Genomic DNA, 16,568 nt, shown 5'->3' with positions numbered 1-16,568 from the left:
TCCCAGCCGAGTCATACCAAAGACTATAAAAATGGGACCCATTACCTCTCTGCTTGGCACTCAGCATCAAGGGCTGGAATTGGGGGTTAAATCACCAAAAATGATTCCCGGGCGCGGCGCCGCTGCTGCCCACTGCTCCCCACTGCTCCCCAAGGGGATGGGTCAAATGCAGAGGACAAATTTCACCACACCTAGTGTGTGTGTGACAATCATTGGTACTTTAACTTTAACTTAACTTAATAGGCATTTCTTTTATTTTTTATATTCAATGTCACTAGTCAATATCACAGTCACTTTCTATTTGTAGTTGTAGACTGGGGTCCGCGCTTTGAACCAAGATCTGTTAAGCTTTCCTACGCTTTGAATCAAGCTTTGTCAGGCTTTGTCAGGCTTTGATACGCTCTCGGCGCTTTATTCCATCCTTGACAGCGCCAATTTTTTTTAAACCGTTTAAAAATTTTTGGCGCACTTGCTGCATGTCCTGCTTCACTACAAGCTTTCCCACGATCCATTACAACCCTCACGCTTTAATCAGGCTTTGTTACGCTTTAACGCTGCTTTGCATGCCGCTTTGCATGCCGCTTTGCATGCCGCTTTGCATGCCACACTAAAGCACCGTCAAAGCGCCGTCAAAGCGCCGTTGGTGTGAACCTAGCATTAGGGGTTTCTCTGCCGCAAACCCATTTTATTTAATGATTGCTTGCTATGTTGGAAATTTAACTTGAGATGACAGTAGTAGTATTTTGCAATCTAGGGACAGATAATAAGTTAATGGTACTGTGTTCTCAGCAGCTTTAAAACAAACAAGATAGAAGCTTTCTGTTGCTGTTTCAAGTGTTTTTTTCAACATTCTGTGTCAAGTCAATGAGACAGAAGCATAGCTCGCTTTTAATGTTCATGAGCATCACAATGACACTTCAAAGCCGGTTTAAAAAAAACGACTGATCTACTGAAAGCATTGGCTGGTCTGTGGCCATTGCTAGGGATGATACTCGAAACCGGTTTTCCTGGTTGTTCAATAAGAAAAGAACCGAGTCCTTGGACTCGAATCCCTTTTTGAGAACCGGTACCCGTTATCGAGACCACTATAGTAAAGAAAAAGAGTTGGTTCTTTATTCGAATCCCTCGGAACGAATCCCGTCCCGACCAGAAATGCTCCGTGTGACATCACAAGAAATGGCGTCACGTAGCTCAGTCATTAGGCGCAGATAGGGAAAGCAGGAAAAAAATGGACGGGAAAAAGCGCTCCAAGGTGTAATAAAGTTAAAAACAAAAGGTATAATCCAATGAATAACTTTACTGAGAGATTTGAGCAGGGTACAAACACATGACGAACACTTTTACGACAAACCGGAAACATAGCAACCAGGCTCGCAACGCACCTCCTTTACGGCAGCTGTCGCAACGTTCTTAAAGCAACCGCAGCGCATACATATATGACATCTCCCTTTTTTAACTTTTGTTTTTCTTTCCTTGTAAACAAAACAAAATCACACTGTATATGTGTTGTCTGTCTAATTATAAATAATGCAGACGAGGCGTGTTGGCTGAGTTCTTGACGTTTACTTTCACAGCGTGCTCATAACCTCATTCTTAGCTGCCGGGTGACGATATGCAACAACACTTTTCGGGGCTACCGCACATGCTCGTCACTCCCGTTGCATGCTGATTGATTGATTGATTGATTGAGACTTTTATTAGTAGGTTGCACAGTGAAGTACATATTCCGTACAATTGACCACTAAAACACCCGAATAACTTTTTCAACTTGTTTAAGTCGGGGTCCACTTAAATTGATTCATGATACAGATATATACTATCATCATAATACAGTCATCACACAAGATAATCACATTGAATTATTTACATTATTTACAATCAGGGGTGTGGAGGGGGGGGGGGGGAGGATATGGACATCAAGTAGTGGACATAGAGAGAGAGAGAGAGAGAGAGAGCGAGATCAGAAGGCATAAGAAAAAGTATCTGCATTTGATTGTTTGCATTTGATTATTAGCAATCCGGGGAGGGTGTTAGTTTAGGGTTGTAGCTGCCTGGAGGTGAACTTTTATTGCGGTTTTGAAGGAGGATAGAGATGCCCTTTCTTTTATACCTGTTGGCAGCGCATTCCACATTGATGTGGCATAGAAAGAGAATGAGTTAAGACCTTTGTTAGTTCGGAATCTGGGTTTAACGTGGTTAGTGGAGCTCCCCCTGGTGTTGTGGTTATGGTGGTCATTTACGTTAAGGAAGTAGTTTGACATGTACTTTGGTATCAGGGAGGTGTAGCAGATTTTATAGACTAGGCTCAGTGCAAGTTGTTTAACTCTGTCCTCCACCTTGAGCCAGCCCACTTTAGAGAAGTGGGTAGGAGTGAGGTGGGATCTGGGGTGGAGGTCTAGAAGTAACCTGACTAGCTTGTTCTGAGATGTTTGGAGTTTAGATTTGAGGGTTTTGGAGGTGCTGGGGTACCAGGAGGTGCATGCGTAATCGAAAAAGGGTTGAACGAGAGTTCCCGCCAGAATCCTCAAGGTGCTTTTGTTGACCAGAGAGGAAATTCTGTAGAGGAATCTCGTTCGTTGGTTAACCTTTTTGATTACCTTGGTTGCCATTTTATCACAGGAAAGGTTAGCCTCTAGAATGGAACCTAGGTAGGTGACCTCATCTTTCCTGGTGATAACAATGTCACCTACTTTTATGGTGAAGTCATTGACTTTCTTAAGTTTGATGTGGGACCCAAACAGGATGGATTCTGTTTTACCCAAGTTTATGGATAGCTTGTTGTCAGCGAGCCAGGTGCAAGTTCTACAGAGCTCAGCACTGAGGATTTTCTCCACCTGTGACTTGTCCTTGCCGGATACCAGCAAGGCAGAGTCATCCGCAAACAAAAACAATTCACAGTCGCATGCCGATGACATGTCGTTTATGTAAATTAGGAACAGTGAAGGTCCCAATATACTGCCTTGGGGGACTCCACAGCTCACCGAGAGGGGGGGGGGGGGGGGGACACAGTGCCGTTCACCTCTACCACCTGCTCCCTCCCCTCCAAGTAAGATTGCATCCAGCTCCATGAGGTTTTGTTAAATCCGATTGCTCTGAGCTTATCCAACAGTATAGCGTGGATAACGGTGTCAAAGGCCTTCTGAAGGTCCAGCATGACCATGCCGCAGTATTTGCCCGCGTCCACCTCATGTTTGATGTGGTCGGTCAGATAGAGAAGGCATGTGTCAGTGGAGTGGTTAGTTCTGAAGCCGGATTGGAATTTGTACATTAGTTTATTAGTGGCAAGGTAACTATCGACCTGTTCATAAACTATGCTGGGTAGTGTAGTTGTTATATTCCCTAGCTCATAACATCTTTCCCCCTATAAAGAAATAATGTTAACTCAATAAAGTGTATTTCTTTTTTTTAGCTTTAACTTTTCATTTTTTAGCATTGTAACCACATTTGCAAAGAACTTTTCTCTTCATAGAATTTTCTTTCAATAAAGAAATAAAGTGCAAAAATGTCAAAGCATCATAACAAACAGTTATGTCAAATAGCAGCAGAATTGCACTTTTTGGAGAGCTGTATTATTTTCAGTTTTGTGCCCAAGGGACTGATTTTATTTAACACTATATTATTATTTATACACCTATAGTGATCACAGAGACAGGTTGTTTTTGTGTTACTGTATATATTTGTTTTTCTGAAAAATCCCACTTAATATACTTTGGGTAACAACAGTCAATATTTATTTATTTTATTTTATTTTTTTAGGGGGGTAACACTCAATATTTATTTATTTATTAGATTAAATTGTTTTCTTATATAATAAAAGTGAGCTTTTGTTAAACCAAATATTGTTTTTTTCCATATACAACAACCTATTTGGACTCGATAAGAGAATCGATAAGGAATCTGTTCGATAAGAGGATTCGATAATAGGCTCGAACTCGATAATTTTTTATCAAACATCATCCCTAGTCAATGCTGCAACAATGTCATTATTGTATAACAAAAAAAGTAACAGCATTTTTTGTGATGATAAAACATTTTACATAAATTATTTTAATTAAGGTACTTCCACTTGACCACATTCAGCACTTGAGTGAGCTAAATCCCATCCCAGCAGACATTGAACGAGAGGCTTCTTACATAGCACACATAAGCCTCTTTTCCACCTAAAGTTCAGGAACTTTAAGTTCCCTTGGACTTGTGTGGATTCACAGTTGAGGGTAGTTTATACTAAGGCTGAAACGACGCGTCGACGTCATCGGTTACGTAAATACGTCGACGCCGTTTTTGTGCGTCGACGCGTCGCATATTTACGTCACACTACCGTCATGGCGAAGCGCAAAGCAGACGATCAAAGCAGACGATGCGAGCGAGGGGGAAAAATCACGCCCAAAGTGGTCAAAAGTGTGGGAGTATTTCAATAAACGGCCTAATAATGTTGTTGTATGCACACTGTGTCGAGCGGAAATGGCCTATCATAGCAGCACAACGGCTATGAACGAACATTTGAAAAGAAAACCATCAACTAGTCAATCGTCCGCGCGAGTATACGTTGTCATCATTACACAAAAACATGAATGTGTCATTTGTATCTGCTAGGGGTGTAACGGTACGTGTTTTGTATTGAACTGTTTCGGTACGGGGCTTTCGGTTCGGTACGGGGGTGTACCGAACGAGTTTCTAAGCTAAAGCTAACTTTAGCTGCTAAAGTCTTAACAAGCTGCTTTGCTCCTTCTGCCTCTGTCTCAGCACGCAGCATTGTCCCACCCACACAACCATCTGATTGGTACACACAAAGCATTATCAGCCAATCAGCAGTGCGTATTCAGAGCGCATGTAGTCAGCGCTTCAGCGTGGAGCAGATAGGTGTTTAGCAGGTGAGCATCAGGCAGCGGACTCTCCCTAAATGATAATAAACACCTCCCAGTCAACTACTAGTAACATCACTATGAGCCCGTTGACCTTCTAGAAACTTAAACTGCAGCTCAGCTCACTCGCAGTCCTGGCTTGAGGTGAAGGCTAATTAGCTCTCAGTTCCAGCCACATCGACCCCTTCTGAGCGCCTATTTTCAGCTGCTGGGAATATTGTAAACATGAAAAGAACCAGAGCATGTAGACATGCTAACCTTTCTTCATTACAGTTAGTCACTCACTGGAATGAGTAGAATTGGTTATTGTGTACTGTATTGGACTGGATGTTTATTTTGCACATTTTAAAAGCAATACTTAATGTTTACAGTGCTCCAGAATATTTAGATTGGCACTTTTTTGTATTGGATGTTTATCTTTATTTTTGCACATTTTAGCAAATAAGCAATACTTTCACTTTTGTTGAAATGTTTACACTGTTGTTACAGAATATTTCGTTTAGCACTTTTTTGTATTGGATGTTTATCTTTATTTTTGCACATTTTAAAGCAATATAAGCAATACTTTTACTTTTGAAATGCTTATACTATTGCAGAATATTAAGATTTGCACTGGATGTTGACTTTTATATTTGCACATTAAAAAGCAAATAAGCTACTTTTAATTTTGTTAAATGTTAAAAGTTTTAAATGTTTACATTGTTACAGAATATTTAGTCATGTTGTTGTCAATGTTGACTGAGTGGCCATACTTCTTTTTTTTGTAAATAAAAGCCATGCCTTTTGAAAAAACTGGCCTACATTTATTTTTTCATCTTCATTTTGAATAAAAAAATAATCGGTAAAAGGAAAAATAATCTATAGATTAATCGAAAAAAAATCTATAGATTAACCGATTAATCGAAAAAAAAATAATCTATAGATTAATCGATAGAAAAATAATCGTTAGCTGCAGCCTTAGTTTATACAAATCAGGTTGGCGTCGTATGGCGTCGTGTGTGGTAAGATCGACCGATATTGTTTTTTCAGGGCCTATACCAGGAGTCACCAACGCGGTGCCCGCGGGCACCACGTCGCCCGTAAGGACCAGATGAGTCGCCCGCTGGCCTGTTCTAAAAATAGCTCAAATAGCAGCACTTACCAGTGAGCTGCCTCTATTTTTTAAATTTTATTTATTTACTAGTGTGACAGTCCTAACTGTCGTGCGGGTTCTCAGGACCATCCAGGGAAGACATTGTCTGAGACGGTTTAGACTTCTTTATTATTTCAATCACAGAGTCTTTTGCATGCTTTTCAGCAGCTGCCTTTTTTCTCACGTGAGCACCGAATGGTTTCCTCCCGTCCGCCGTCTTTCTCCGTCTCCTCCCTTGATGTTCACGTTTCTCGCCCTTTTATACGGTCCGAGAGGGTGATTGCACTGTCCACAGCTGCGCGCTCCACGCACCTTATGCTGATTGCGGCGTCGCTCCCAGCGCGCCCCACCTTGCCGCTCGCTCGTCCACGCCTCCTCGCCGCCATATTGGAGCGGGCGCCGTCGGTCCGCCGGCCCCGCCTCCCCACAACTAGCAAGCTGGTCTCGCTTTGCTCGACATTTTTAATTCTAAGAGAGACAAAACTCAAATAGAATTTGAAAAGCCAAGAAAATATTTTAAAGACTTGGTCTTCACTTGTTTAAATACATTCTTTTATTTTTTTACTTTGCTTCTTATAACTTTCAGAAAGACAATTTTAGAGAAAAAATCCAACCTTAAAAATGATTTTAAGATTTTTAAACATATACCTTTTTACCTTTTAAAATCCTTCCTCTTCTTTCCTGACAATTTAAATCAATGTTCAAGTATTTTTTTTTTTTTATTGTAAAGAATAATAAATACATTTTGATTTAATTCTTCATTTTAGCTTCTGTTTTTCGACGAAGAATATTTGTAAAATATTTCTTCAAACGTATTTTGATTAAAATTCAAAAAAAATATTCTGGCAAATCTAAAAAATCTGTAGAATCAAATTTAAATCTTATTTCAAAGTCTTTTGAATGTCTTAAAATTTTTGTTCTGGAAAATCTAGAAGAAATAATGATTTGTCTTTGTTAGAAATATAGCTTGATCCAATTTGTTATATATTCTAACAAATTGCAGATTGGATTTTAACCTATTTAAATCTTAATCAGGAAAAATTACTAATGATGTTCCATACATTATTTTGAATTTTTTAAAATTTTTTACATGTGTTATTATTTGTACAAACATGGTGCAAAGTAATTCATGATTTGTTAAAAAAAATGTTAGTGGCTAGCTAGTTAAAATGGGATATTGTGATTTCACAAGACTGTCTTAGAAGTGATCATTTGAAAATATTCAATTTTAAAAATGTGCACTTAGAGAAAATATAAAAATAAAGTGTTGCATATTGATATTTATCTGTTTCTATATATATTTAATGTGAGAAATCATTAAGATGATCAGTGTTTCCACAAAGATAAATATCATTAATTATTAATAATAACATAGAGTTAAAGGTAAATTGAGCAAATTGGCTATTTCTGGCAATTTATTTAAGTGTGTATCAAACTGGTAGCCCTTCGCATTAATCAGTACCCAAGAAGTAGCTCTTGGTTTCAAAAAGGTTGGTGACCCCTGGCCTATACTGATTATTAGTGGTCAAGGACGCCGGAAACTAGGCCTGGGCGATATCTCAATTTTATCGATATGTTCATTTTTTTTGTTGCAGACGATTTAAAAACAATTACTAATAAAAAAAAGTCTCCTCTTGCTCTGGCATACTTTTTGCCCCTTAGGAGCTTCCGTAGCTTGCGCTGTCCCCTTACTTCCTAAACGGCACACCTAGCAAAACATAGCTAACGCTAACGAGAGCAAGACGTGTTCCAAAAAAAGTGTTGTCTTTACTTTGGTTTAGTGGCAACAGGCGTTGAACAAGTGATGACTGCATGCTGAAAAGTTTGTTTCAAAAAGGCAGCAGCACAACAAAAAACAGCATTTGGAACCGAAGCTTGCAGCCGAGTGTGGGAAATACAACTCTTTACGAGACGAACAAGACGCAACAACAAACACACATTGGGTAAAAATCACCTTACTATGGTGGAATCATTTACACGAGGTATGTATGATGATTAGGGTTGGGTATCGAGTATCGATTGGAACCGGGACTAACTTTCCGATTCTCCCGGAATCGTTCAAAAGTTTAAATTTCGATTCCTATTTTCGATACCAGTCCGCCGACCGGAAAAAAATATGTCCACCGAACCGGAAGAAGAAGAAGCGCCCACCGCCGGAAGTGTTAGCATAGCCGAGCGAGTCAGTCAAGCTCAAGCATGGATAGCGGGCGTCGGCGGTCGAAAGTGTGGCTTTACTTTACACAAAAAAAATTAAATAACCGCGAAATAACAGAGCTCCATGTCCATCAAGAAATGAGTGGGGAGAGAGCTGCATATGTACCAGGATGTTCCACCGATACTTATGTCTGACGACCCTGCTGCATGGTGGTGGTCCGGTGGAACCAACAAAAGACTTATCCTTTGCTGTCAGATCTAGCTTTCTCCTATTAATGCGTTCAAGCTTCTTCCACACCCAGCGAACGTGTATTTTCCACAGCAGGAGACACTTATCTGTCCAGAACGCTCACGCATCCTGCCTGAGAAGGCGGATATGGTCATTTTCCTAAACAAGAACTGTCTCTGATTTTATACTGTACCTGCTGCTAATCTGGACTGGGTTTTGCAAGGTGTTTTCTTATTGTTTATTTGCTTTTCTGCACCAGGTTAGCCCAACAGTGGGAGCACGGTAACATTTTTAAGTACCTGCAGCATCATACACTTGTGTGTGTAAATGTGTTTTCATGAGGTTTCCTGCAGCATCATACACTTGTGTGTAAATGTGTTTTCATGAGGTTTTCAAAAATAAAGCTCTCTTGAGGAAAGTGTACCCCTGGGAAAATGTATTCATAATTTATAATATGTATATTCAAGTTCATAGATTTGATATTTATATTCTAGTTGAAAACAGCCCTGTGAGGAATTTATAGTAAAGTTCATAAAAAGTTAATAGAATTAAAATAGATGGAGAATGTCAGACTATTTCATTCAGAAAAACTGTAGGTTAGCTAGCTCATTTAAAATATCCTAAACTTTTCTTTGACCCTGCCTCTTAAAAGAATCGGAATCGCCAGGAATCGGAATCGAAACAAAGAATCGGAATCAGAATCAGAATCGTTCAAATTCAAACGATACCCAACCCTAGCTGTGGCCCCCTAGACCCCAGCCTGGAGAGCACATCGTTCTCCTGCTGTGGGTGTTAACAAGAATCAATCAATCAATCAATGTTTATTTATATAGCCCTAAATCACAAGTGTCTCAAAGGGCTGCACAAGCCACAACGACATCCTCGGTACAGGGCCCAAGAACAAAATGAAGAGATAGAATAAAAAAGGAGGAAATTAATTGGAGGGAAACATGTCAAAAGACAAAGGGTTAAAGGATATTTACGTCACACTACCGTCATGGCGAAGCGCAAAGCAGACGATCAAAGCAGACGATGCGAGCGAGGGGGGAAAAGCATGCCAAAAGTGGTCAAAAGTGTGGGAGTATTTCAATAAACGACCTAATAATGTTGTTGTATGCACACTGTGTCGAGCGGAAATGGCCTATCATAGCAGCACAACGGCTATGAACGAACATTTGAAAAGAAAACCATCAACTAGTCAATCGTCCGCGCGAGCATACGTTGTCATCATTACACAAAAACATGAATGTGTCATTTGTATCTGCTAGGGGTGTAACAGTACGTGTTTTGTATTAAACCGTTTCGGTACGGGGCTTTCGGTTCGGTAAGGGGGTGTACCGAACGAGTTTCTAAGCTAAAGCTAAAGTGTTAACAAGCTGCTTTGCTCCGTCTGCTTCTGTCTCAGCACGCAGCATTGTCCCACCCACCCAACCATCTGATTGGTACACACGAAGCATTACCAGCCAATCAGCAGTGCGTATTCAGAGCGCATGTAGTCAGCGCTTCAGCGTGGAGCAGATAGGTGTTTAGCAGGTGAGCATCAGGCAGCGGACTCTCCCCAAATGATAATAAACACCTCCCAGTCAACTACTAGTAACATCACTATGAGCCCGTTGACCTTCTAGAAATATAAACTGCAGCTCAGCTCACTCGCAGTCCTGGCTTGAGGTGAAGGCTAATTAGCTCTCAGTTCCAGCCACATCAACCCCTTCTGAGCGCCTATTTTCAGCTGCTGGGAATATTGTAAACAAGAAAAGAACCAGAGCATGTACACATGCTAACCTTTCTTCATTACAACTGTTAGTCACTCACTGGAATGAGTAGAATTGGTTATTGTGTACTGTGTTGGACTGGATGTTTATTTTGCACATTTTAAAAGCAATACTTAATGTTTACAGTGCTCCAGAATATTTAGATTGGCACTTTTTTGTATTGGATGTTTATCTTTATTTTTGCACATTTTAGCAAATAAGCAATACTTTCACTTTTGTTGAAATGTTTACACTGTTGTTACAGAATATTTCGTTTTGCACTTTTTTGTATTGGATGTTTATCTTTATTTTTGCACATTTTAAAGCAAAATAAGCAATACTTTTACTTTTGAAATGCTTATACTATTGCAGAATATTAAGATTTGCACTGGATGTTCACTTTTATATTTGTACATTAAAAAGCAAATAAGCTACTTTTAATTTTGTTAAATGTTAAAAGTTTTAAATGTTTACATTGTTACAGAATATTTAGTCATGTGTCAATGTTGACTGAGTGGCCATACTTCTTTTTTTTTTGTAAATAAAAGAATTGGCCGGCCGCTATACCATTTATGACTGACAGACGTGTAGTCTTACTGTATGGATATTATTGTTTCTCCTGACTTATTCATCTACTTGCTAATTTCCTCTTCTTACCTGGTTACTTTCTGCTGTAATGCGGTTCCTATTAAACGTTTGTTAAAATGTACAAAGCATTTTTTTCACTACATTCAAGCCAGCTTGGCGCCACGGCCAGCGTAGCTTGTCCTCTACTCCTCCCTCTTCTGTGTGTGTCCGTCCTAACCGAGGTAACAAATAACATTGAAAGATAATTAGTTAATAGTTCTCTTTAGATTAATTAGAACTAAACATAGAACTAACGTTTGGAGAACATAAGCATTATTGGCCCCTTTTTGAACCGTCTGTATTACTTTAACATACGTAAATAATAGATGTTTTGACATTTGTCCATCGATTCATGAATCGCACACATTCAAATCGTAATGCATCAGAGAATCAATTATTTTTTCCCACCCGTAGCCAATACTGCCGTTGTAACTACATAGAATTGGATCGATAACGGATCTTTTGACTGTGAGGCAGATGTGCTAACAACTAAGCTGCTGTGCTGCCCTCGGCTGAAGTATTACAATATTAATGACATTGCTTCTTCCGTTGACACAGGTGGTTCTTAAGATCATCAAGCACTACCAGGAAGAGGGCCAGGGCAGTGAGGTGGTTCAAGGTGTCTTATTAGGCCTTGTGGTTGAAGATCGGCTGGAGATCACCAACTGTTTCCCCTTCCCACAGCACACTGAGGATGATGCAGACTTTGATGAAGGTATGGAATGTTTCTCTTTATTGCATGGCTGAAATATAGCTGTAAATAAATGCATACGCGCTTCAAAACCTTTTTCACTTAAATGTTATAACTATCAGCCATTTTGAGACATTTACCGTTGTTGTACAGGTGTAAGTGCCCATTTGTATTTGTATATGTTAGCAGAATGAATAGTGCAGAAAACAGACTGGAATAAGACAATGAGTGGGAGGAGAAGAGGATGTACTACGGACGTTTAATGCCAATGGCCAAGTAATCCCTCAAGTGTTTAATTTCAAAATGTATTTGTCGGACATCATATCCATTGGTGTTCCCAAAATGCTTAATTTTCAAAATGTAATTGTCGGGCAATTCTCAAAATGCTTAAATTTTATATGCTGACTGAAACTTAAATGGTAAATACTCAAGGTTACCAACTTCATTGAAAGGGTTGTTATTGTAAAGTAGTATTATTTATTTATCACTGAACTGTTGTTTACTCCCGCCATCAGTGTTTGAACGTGTGTGTGAATGGGTGAATGTGGAAATAGTGTCAAAGCGTTTGAGTACCTTGAAGGTAGAAGATCGCTAAACAAGTATAACCCATTTGCCATTTACTTACTTAATAGAAGTGTTAGCTCGAACACAAATCGTCTTCAGCTACGAAACTGCTGACAGTGTCATCCTCACAACGCAATCACTGATTAGCATCAAGGAAATAGGTGCAATTGACGCTTAACCTCAACTAACTTCAAGCAAAATATATTTTTTCACTGACAACTTTTTGCATTAGGGTTTACTTTGTTTTGGGGTTTTTCCCACAGCACAATGCTCCCATTTTTTTTATTGAGGCTTTTGAACCAGCTCTGGACATATCCAATGCCTGGATGTATTTGGGCCGGGATGTCTGTTAATTATTTTTTATTAAACCATTTGTGATAAGTAGGGATGTACACTGTGTTGTCTCGATACCAATATTTTAGTACCGGTACCAAAATGTATTTCATACTTTTCGGTACTTTTCTAAACAATAGGGACCACAAAAAATTGGCATTATTGGTTTTATTTTAACAAAAAATCTTATGGTACATTAAACATGTTTCTTATTGCAATCGAAGAACAATTTTTTCCTTAAATAAAATACTGAACATACTAGACAACTTGTCTTTTAGTAGTAATCAAGCAAACAAAGGCTCCTAATTTGTCTGCTGACGTATGCAGTAACATATTGTGTCATTTCACATTCTATTTTGTCAAATTTATCAGGAACAAGCTGTGAAAATGTATTATTAATCCACTTGTTCATTTACTGTTAATATCTGGTTACTTTCTCTTTTAAAATAATAATAATAATGGTGGCGACTTGTCCAGGGTATACCCCGCCTTCCGCCTGAATGCAGCTGAGATAGGCTCCAGCACCCCCCGTGACCCGAAAGGGGCAATCGGTAGAAAATGGATGGATGGATGGATAATGGATTAGATTTATATAGCGCTTTTCTAGACACTCACAGCGCTTCAGAGAAGTGAGAACCCATCATTCATTCACACCTGGTGGTGGTAAGCTACTTTCGTAGCCACAGCTTCCCTGGGGTAGACTGACGGAAGCGTGGTGCCAGTTTGTGCCTACGGCCCCTCCGACCACCACCCATCCTTCATCGTTCATTCACCAGTGTGAGCGGCACTGGGGGCAAGGGTGAAGTGTCCTGCCCAAGGACACAACGGCAGCGATTTGGATGGTAAGAGGCGGGGAGCGAACCTGCAACCCAAAGGTTTCTGGCACGGCCGCTCTACCCACTACGCCAAGCCGCCCCCAACCTTTTTTAACCAGCCTGGCGTTGGTTAGTTCTAGGTTAACTGACTCCTCACCCATGCTGACAGGCACTGTAATTGCCGGTGTCCAAGCTCACTCTAGTGTAATTAGCCAAGTGTGACTCAAATAGTAGTCTATATTTATAGGAAGAGTGATGGCACCTTCCTGGTTAGGGGGTAGGCCGTCCATCCTCAGCAAGCCCAGTTTGCCTCAGAAAGAGGGCCAATTATCAATAAACGTTATTCCCTGTTCTCTACAATAACTAGCCAGCCACTTGTTAAGCGAGACTAATCTGCTGTACCTCTCATCATTAGCTATTGCCTGCAGGGGGCCAGAGACAAGTACTCAATGCTGAGACATCTTTCTCGCGAGATTACAAGTCCGAGCTATGTTCCTCCTTGTAATCTCTTGGCTGTCTCATCCTAGTGTCTTTGGAGCCGACCTGTACAACTATGTTCGCGTAGCTAGTGGTCCGATTAGCCTGTCGTACGTATTTACTAGGCCTGTTGCAAGTCAGCTCCATAAGATTAGCTTCAATGTCGGGTGCTGGGAATACACTTAATTATGGCTGGTTTACTAAGTTGTATGTTGTGGGTGATGGAGTCCCCTATGACTAATGTGTGGTGTCCGGTGGACTGGGGTGTAGGACTAGCTAAACGGCTACATCTATTATGCATCTGAACCGGTTCACCGTGACTTTTGCGTGTACAACTTTATAACATACAACAATTCCTATTGTTAGAAAATTCACACCCACCGAATATGTTTGTTGATTATATTTACTTTCATTATACATTTGATTAAAGGCCTACTGAAATGAAATTGTTTTATTTAAACGGGGATAGCAGATCCATTCTATGTGTCATACTTGATCATTTTGCGATATTGCCATATTTTTGCTGAAAGGATTTAGTATAGAACAACGTCGATAAAGTTCGCAACTTTTGGTCCCTGATAAAAAAAAAACCTTGCCCCTACCGGAAGTAGCGTGACGTTGTCAGTTGTTCACTCCCTCATATTTTTCTATTGTTTTCAACGCAGCTAGAGCTATTCGGACCGAGAAAGCGACGATTACCCCATTAATTTGAGCGAGGATGAAAGATTTGTGGACGAGGACCGTTAGAGTGACGGACTAGAATGCAGTAAAATACATATTTTTTTTCGCTCTGACCGTAACTTAGGTACAAGCTGGCTCATTGAATTCCACACTCTCTCCTCTTTCTATTGTGGATCACGGATTAGTATTTTAAACCACCTCGGATACTATATCCTCTTGAAAATGACAGTCGAGAACTCGAAATGGACATTTTACAGTGCCTTTTATCTCCACGACAATACATCGACGAAGCTCTTTAGCATGAGCAAACGTGATAGCATCTGTCTCAAATGCAGATAGAAACAAAATAAATAAATCCCTGACTGGAAGGATAGACAGAAGATCAACAATACTATTAAACCATGTACATGTAACTACACGGTTAATAGATCTCAGCCTGGCAAAGCTTAACAATGCTGTTGCTAACGACGCTAAGGCTGACTTAGCAACTTAGCAACCGGACCTCACAGAGCTATGATAAAAACATTAGCGCTCCACCTACGCCAGCCAGCCCTCATCTGCTCTGCTCATCAACACCCGTGCTCACCTGCGTTCCAGCGATCGACGGCGCTACGAAGGACTTCACCCGATCATCCGTGCGGTGGCCGGTGGGCGGCTAGCATCGGCTAGCGCGTCTGCTATCCAAGTGAGTAGTCCTTGTTGTGTTGCTACAGCCAGCCGCTATACACCGATCCCACCTACAACATTCTTCTTTGCAGCCTCCATTGTTCATTAAACAAATTGCAAAAGATTCACCAACACAGATGTCCAGAATACTGTGGAATTATGAAATGAAAACAGAGCTTTTTTTTATTGTATTCAATGGGGAAGGCATATCTCTGTTCTCCGGGCTACGTCACGCGCATACGTCATCCTCCGAAGGCTTTTTCAACCGGAAGTGTGGCGGGAAATTTAAAATTGCACTTTATAAGTTAACCCGGCCGTATTGGCATGTGTTGCAATGTTAAGATTTCATCATTGATATATAAACTATCAGACTGCGTGGTCGGTAGTAGTGGGTTTCAGTAGGCCTTTAAATATATCATGTTAAATGTCTGTGCTCTCTACATGAATGCCATGAATTAATAGTATTTATTTTATTAGGCTAATATTATTTTAAATATTATTATAGGGACAAGCAGTAGAAAATGCATAGATTGATATACTGAGTGTAATTGTAATACATAGTGGTAGATCTTTGTGGTTATGGCAAGATTGCTCTTAAATTCTTTATAGGGTTATTTTTGTTGTTTTATTTATTTATAAATTCTTAAAGCAATGTATTTATTTTGAAATTCTTAATAAAGCAATGTGGTTTGTAGATTATTTCTACTTATACTGCTTGTATATTATCCCTTTTAAGCTCTATGTTGTTGTCTGTATGTTTTATTGACTATTTATTGACTATTCATTGTGTGTCATGTAGGCTATATGCACCATAACAACCTGCTGTTAAAATGAATTGCCACTTGAGGGATTATTAATGGTTTCTGAATTGAATTAAATCTGAATTGAATGATGAAATGACCTAACTGCATTGCACCTTTCACTGCGCACAAATTTGACATGTAAGACATAAAAAGTAGGTGTTAATAAAATACTGCACTTCCCTTCTGTAAGATGTTAGATGATTTTGCTGGGGTACAGCCTCTTGTGCTAATAGAAATCCAAATTAAAAAATGCATTTTTTATTAATCTTTATTTAAACAAATTACATTGTACCGATAAGAGTATCTATGAATACCAGTTTTGATAAAGGATATCGGTAAACCTGGGCTGATATTTTGCTCGATGATATATTGACCAACACATTATTGTCAATAAATTATATTATTGGCATTATTTTTTCAGACCAAATTAACCACTGATGTAGGAATGGGCGACATGGACCAAAACTGTATTTTTAGGCCAAATGGCAATATACTGTATATACTGGTATCTTAAACAAAACATGCAAAGTCCTTAAGGTTGCCTACATTTTTTATGACTAGATAACCAGTGTTGAAAGTACTCAGATTATATTTGTTACGTAATTTGTTGTGTACTGTTGTAAGGTAATGAGTTAGCCATGACTATGTCAAAAGCAGTTTTTGTTTATTTTGTTCATTAACGTTAGGTTTATCACCTTACGCTTTGCGTGGGGATAGATGGAGCTTCTACTCCCTCACTGCGGTGAAGGCCGCTGGCTGTTCAGTTTGAAACTACTTTTCAGC

General features: G+C 39.7%; 1 protein-coding gene across 1 annotated transcript in view; it reads left to right on the top strand.

The window, feature by feature from the left end:
* LOC133660207 (eukaryotic translation initiation factor 3 subunit H) overlaps positions 1 to 16,568 on the top strand; it is a 136,820-nt gene that overhangs the window by 18,087 nt on the left and 102,165 nt on the right. The window contains exon 2 of the mRNA XM_062063487.1: positions 11,314 to 11,470. Within this exon, the coding sequence (XP_061919471.1) occupies positions 11,314 to 11,470 (157 nt within the window). The remainder of the gene's footprint in view (positions 1 to 11,313; positions 11,471 to 16,568) is intronic.

This window comes from Entelurus aequoreus, linkage group LG11 (genome assembly GCF_033978785.1).
Source record: "Entelurus aequoreus isolate RoL-2023_Sb linkage group LG11, RoL_Eaeq_v1.1, whole genome shotgun sequence".
Classification (NCBI taxonomy): domain Eukaryota; kingdom Metazoa; phylum Chordata; class Actinopteri; order Syngnathiformes; family Syngnathidae; genus Entelurus; species Entelurus aequoreus.
This window is presented reverse-complemented; position numbering and strand designations above follow the sequence as displayed.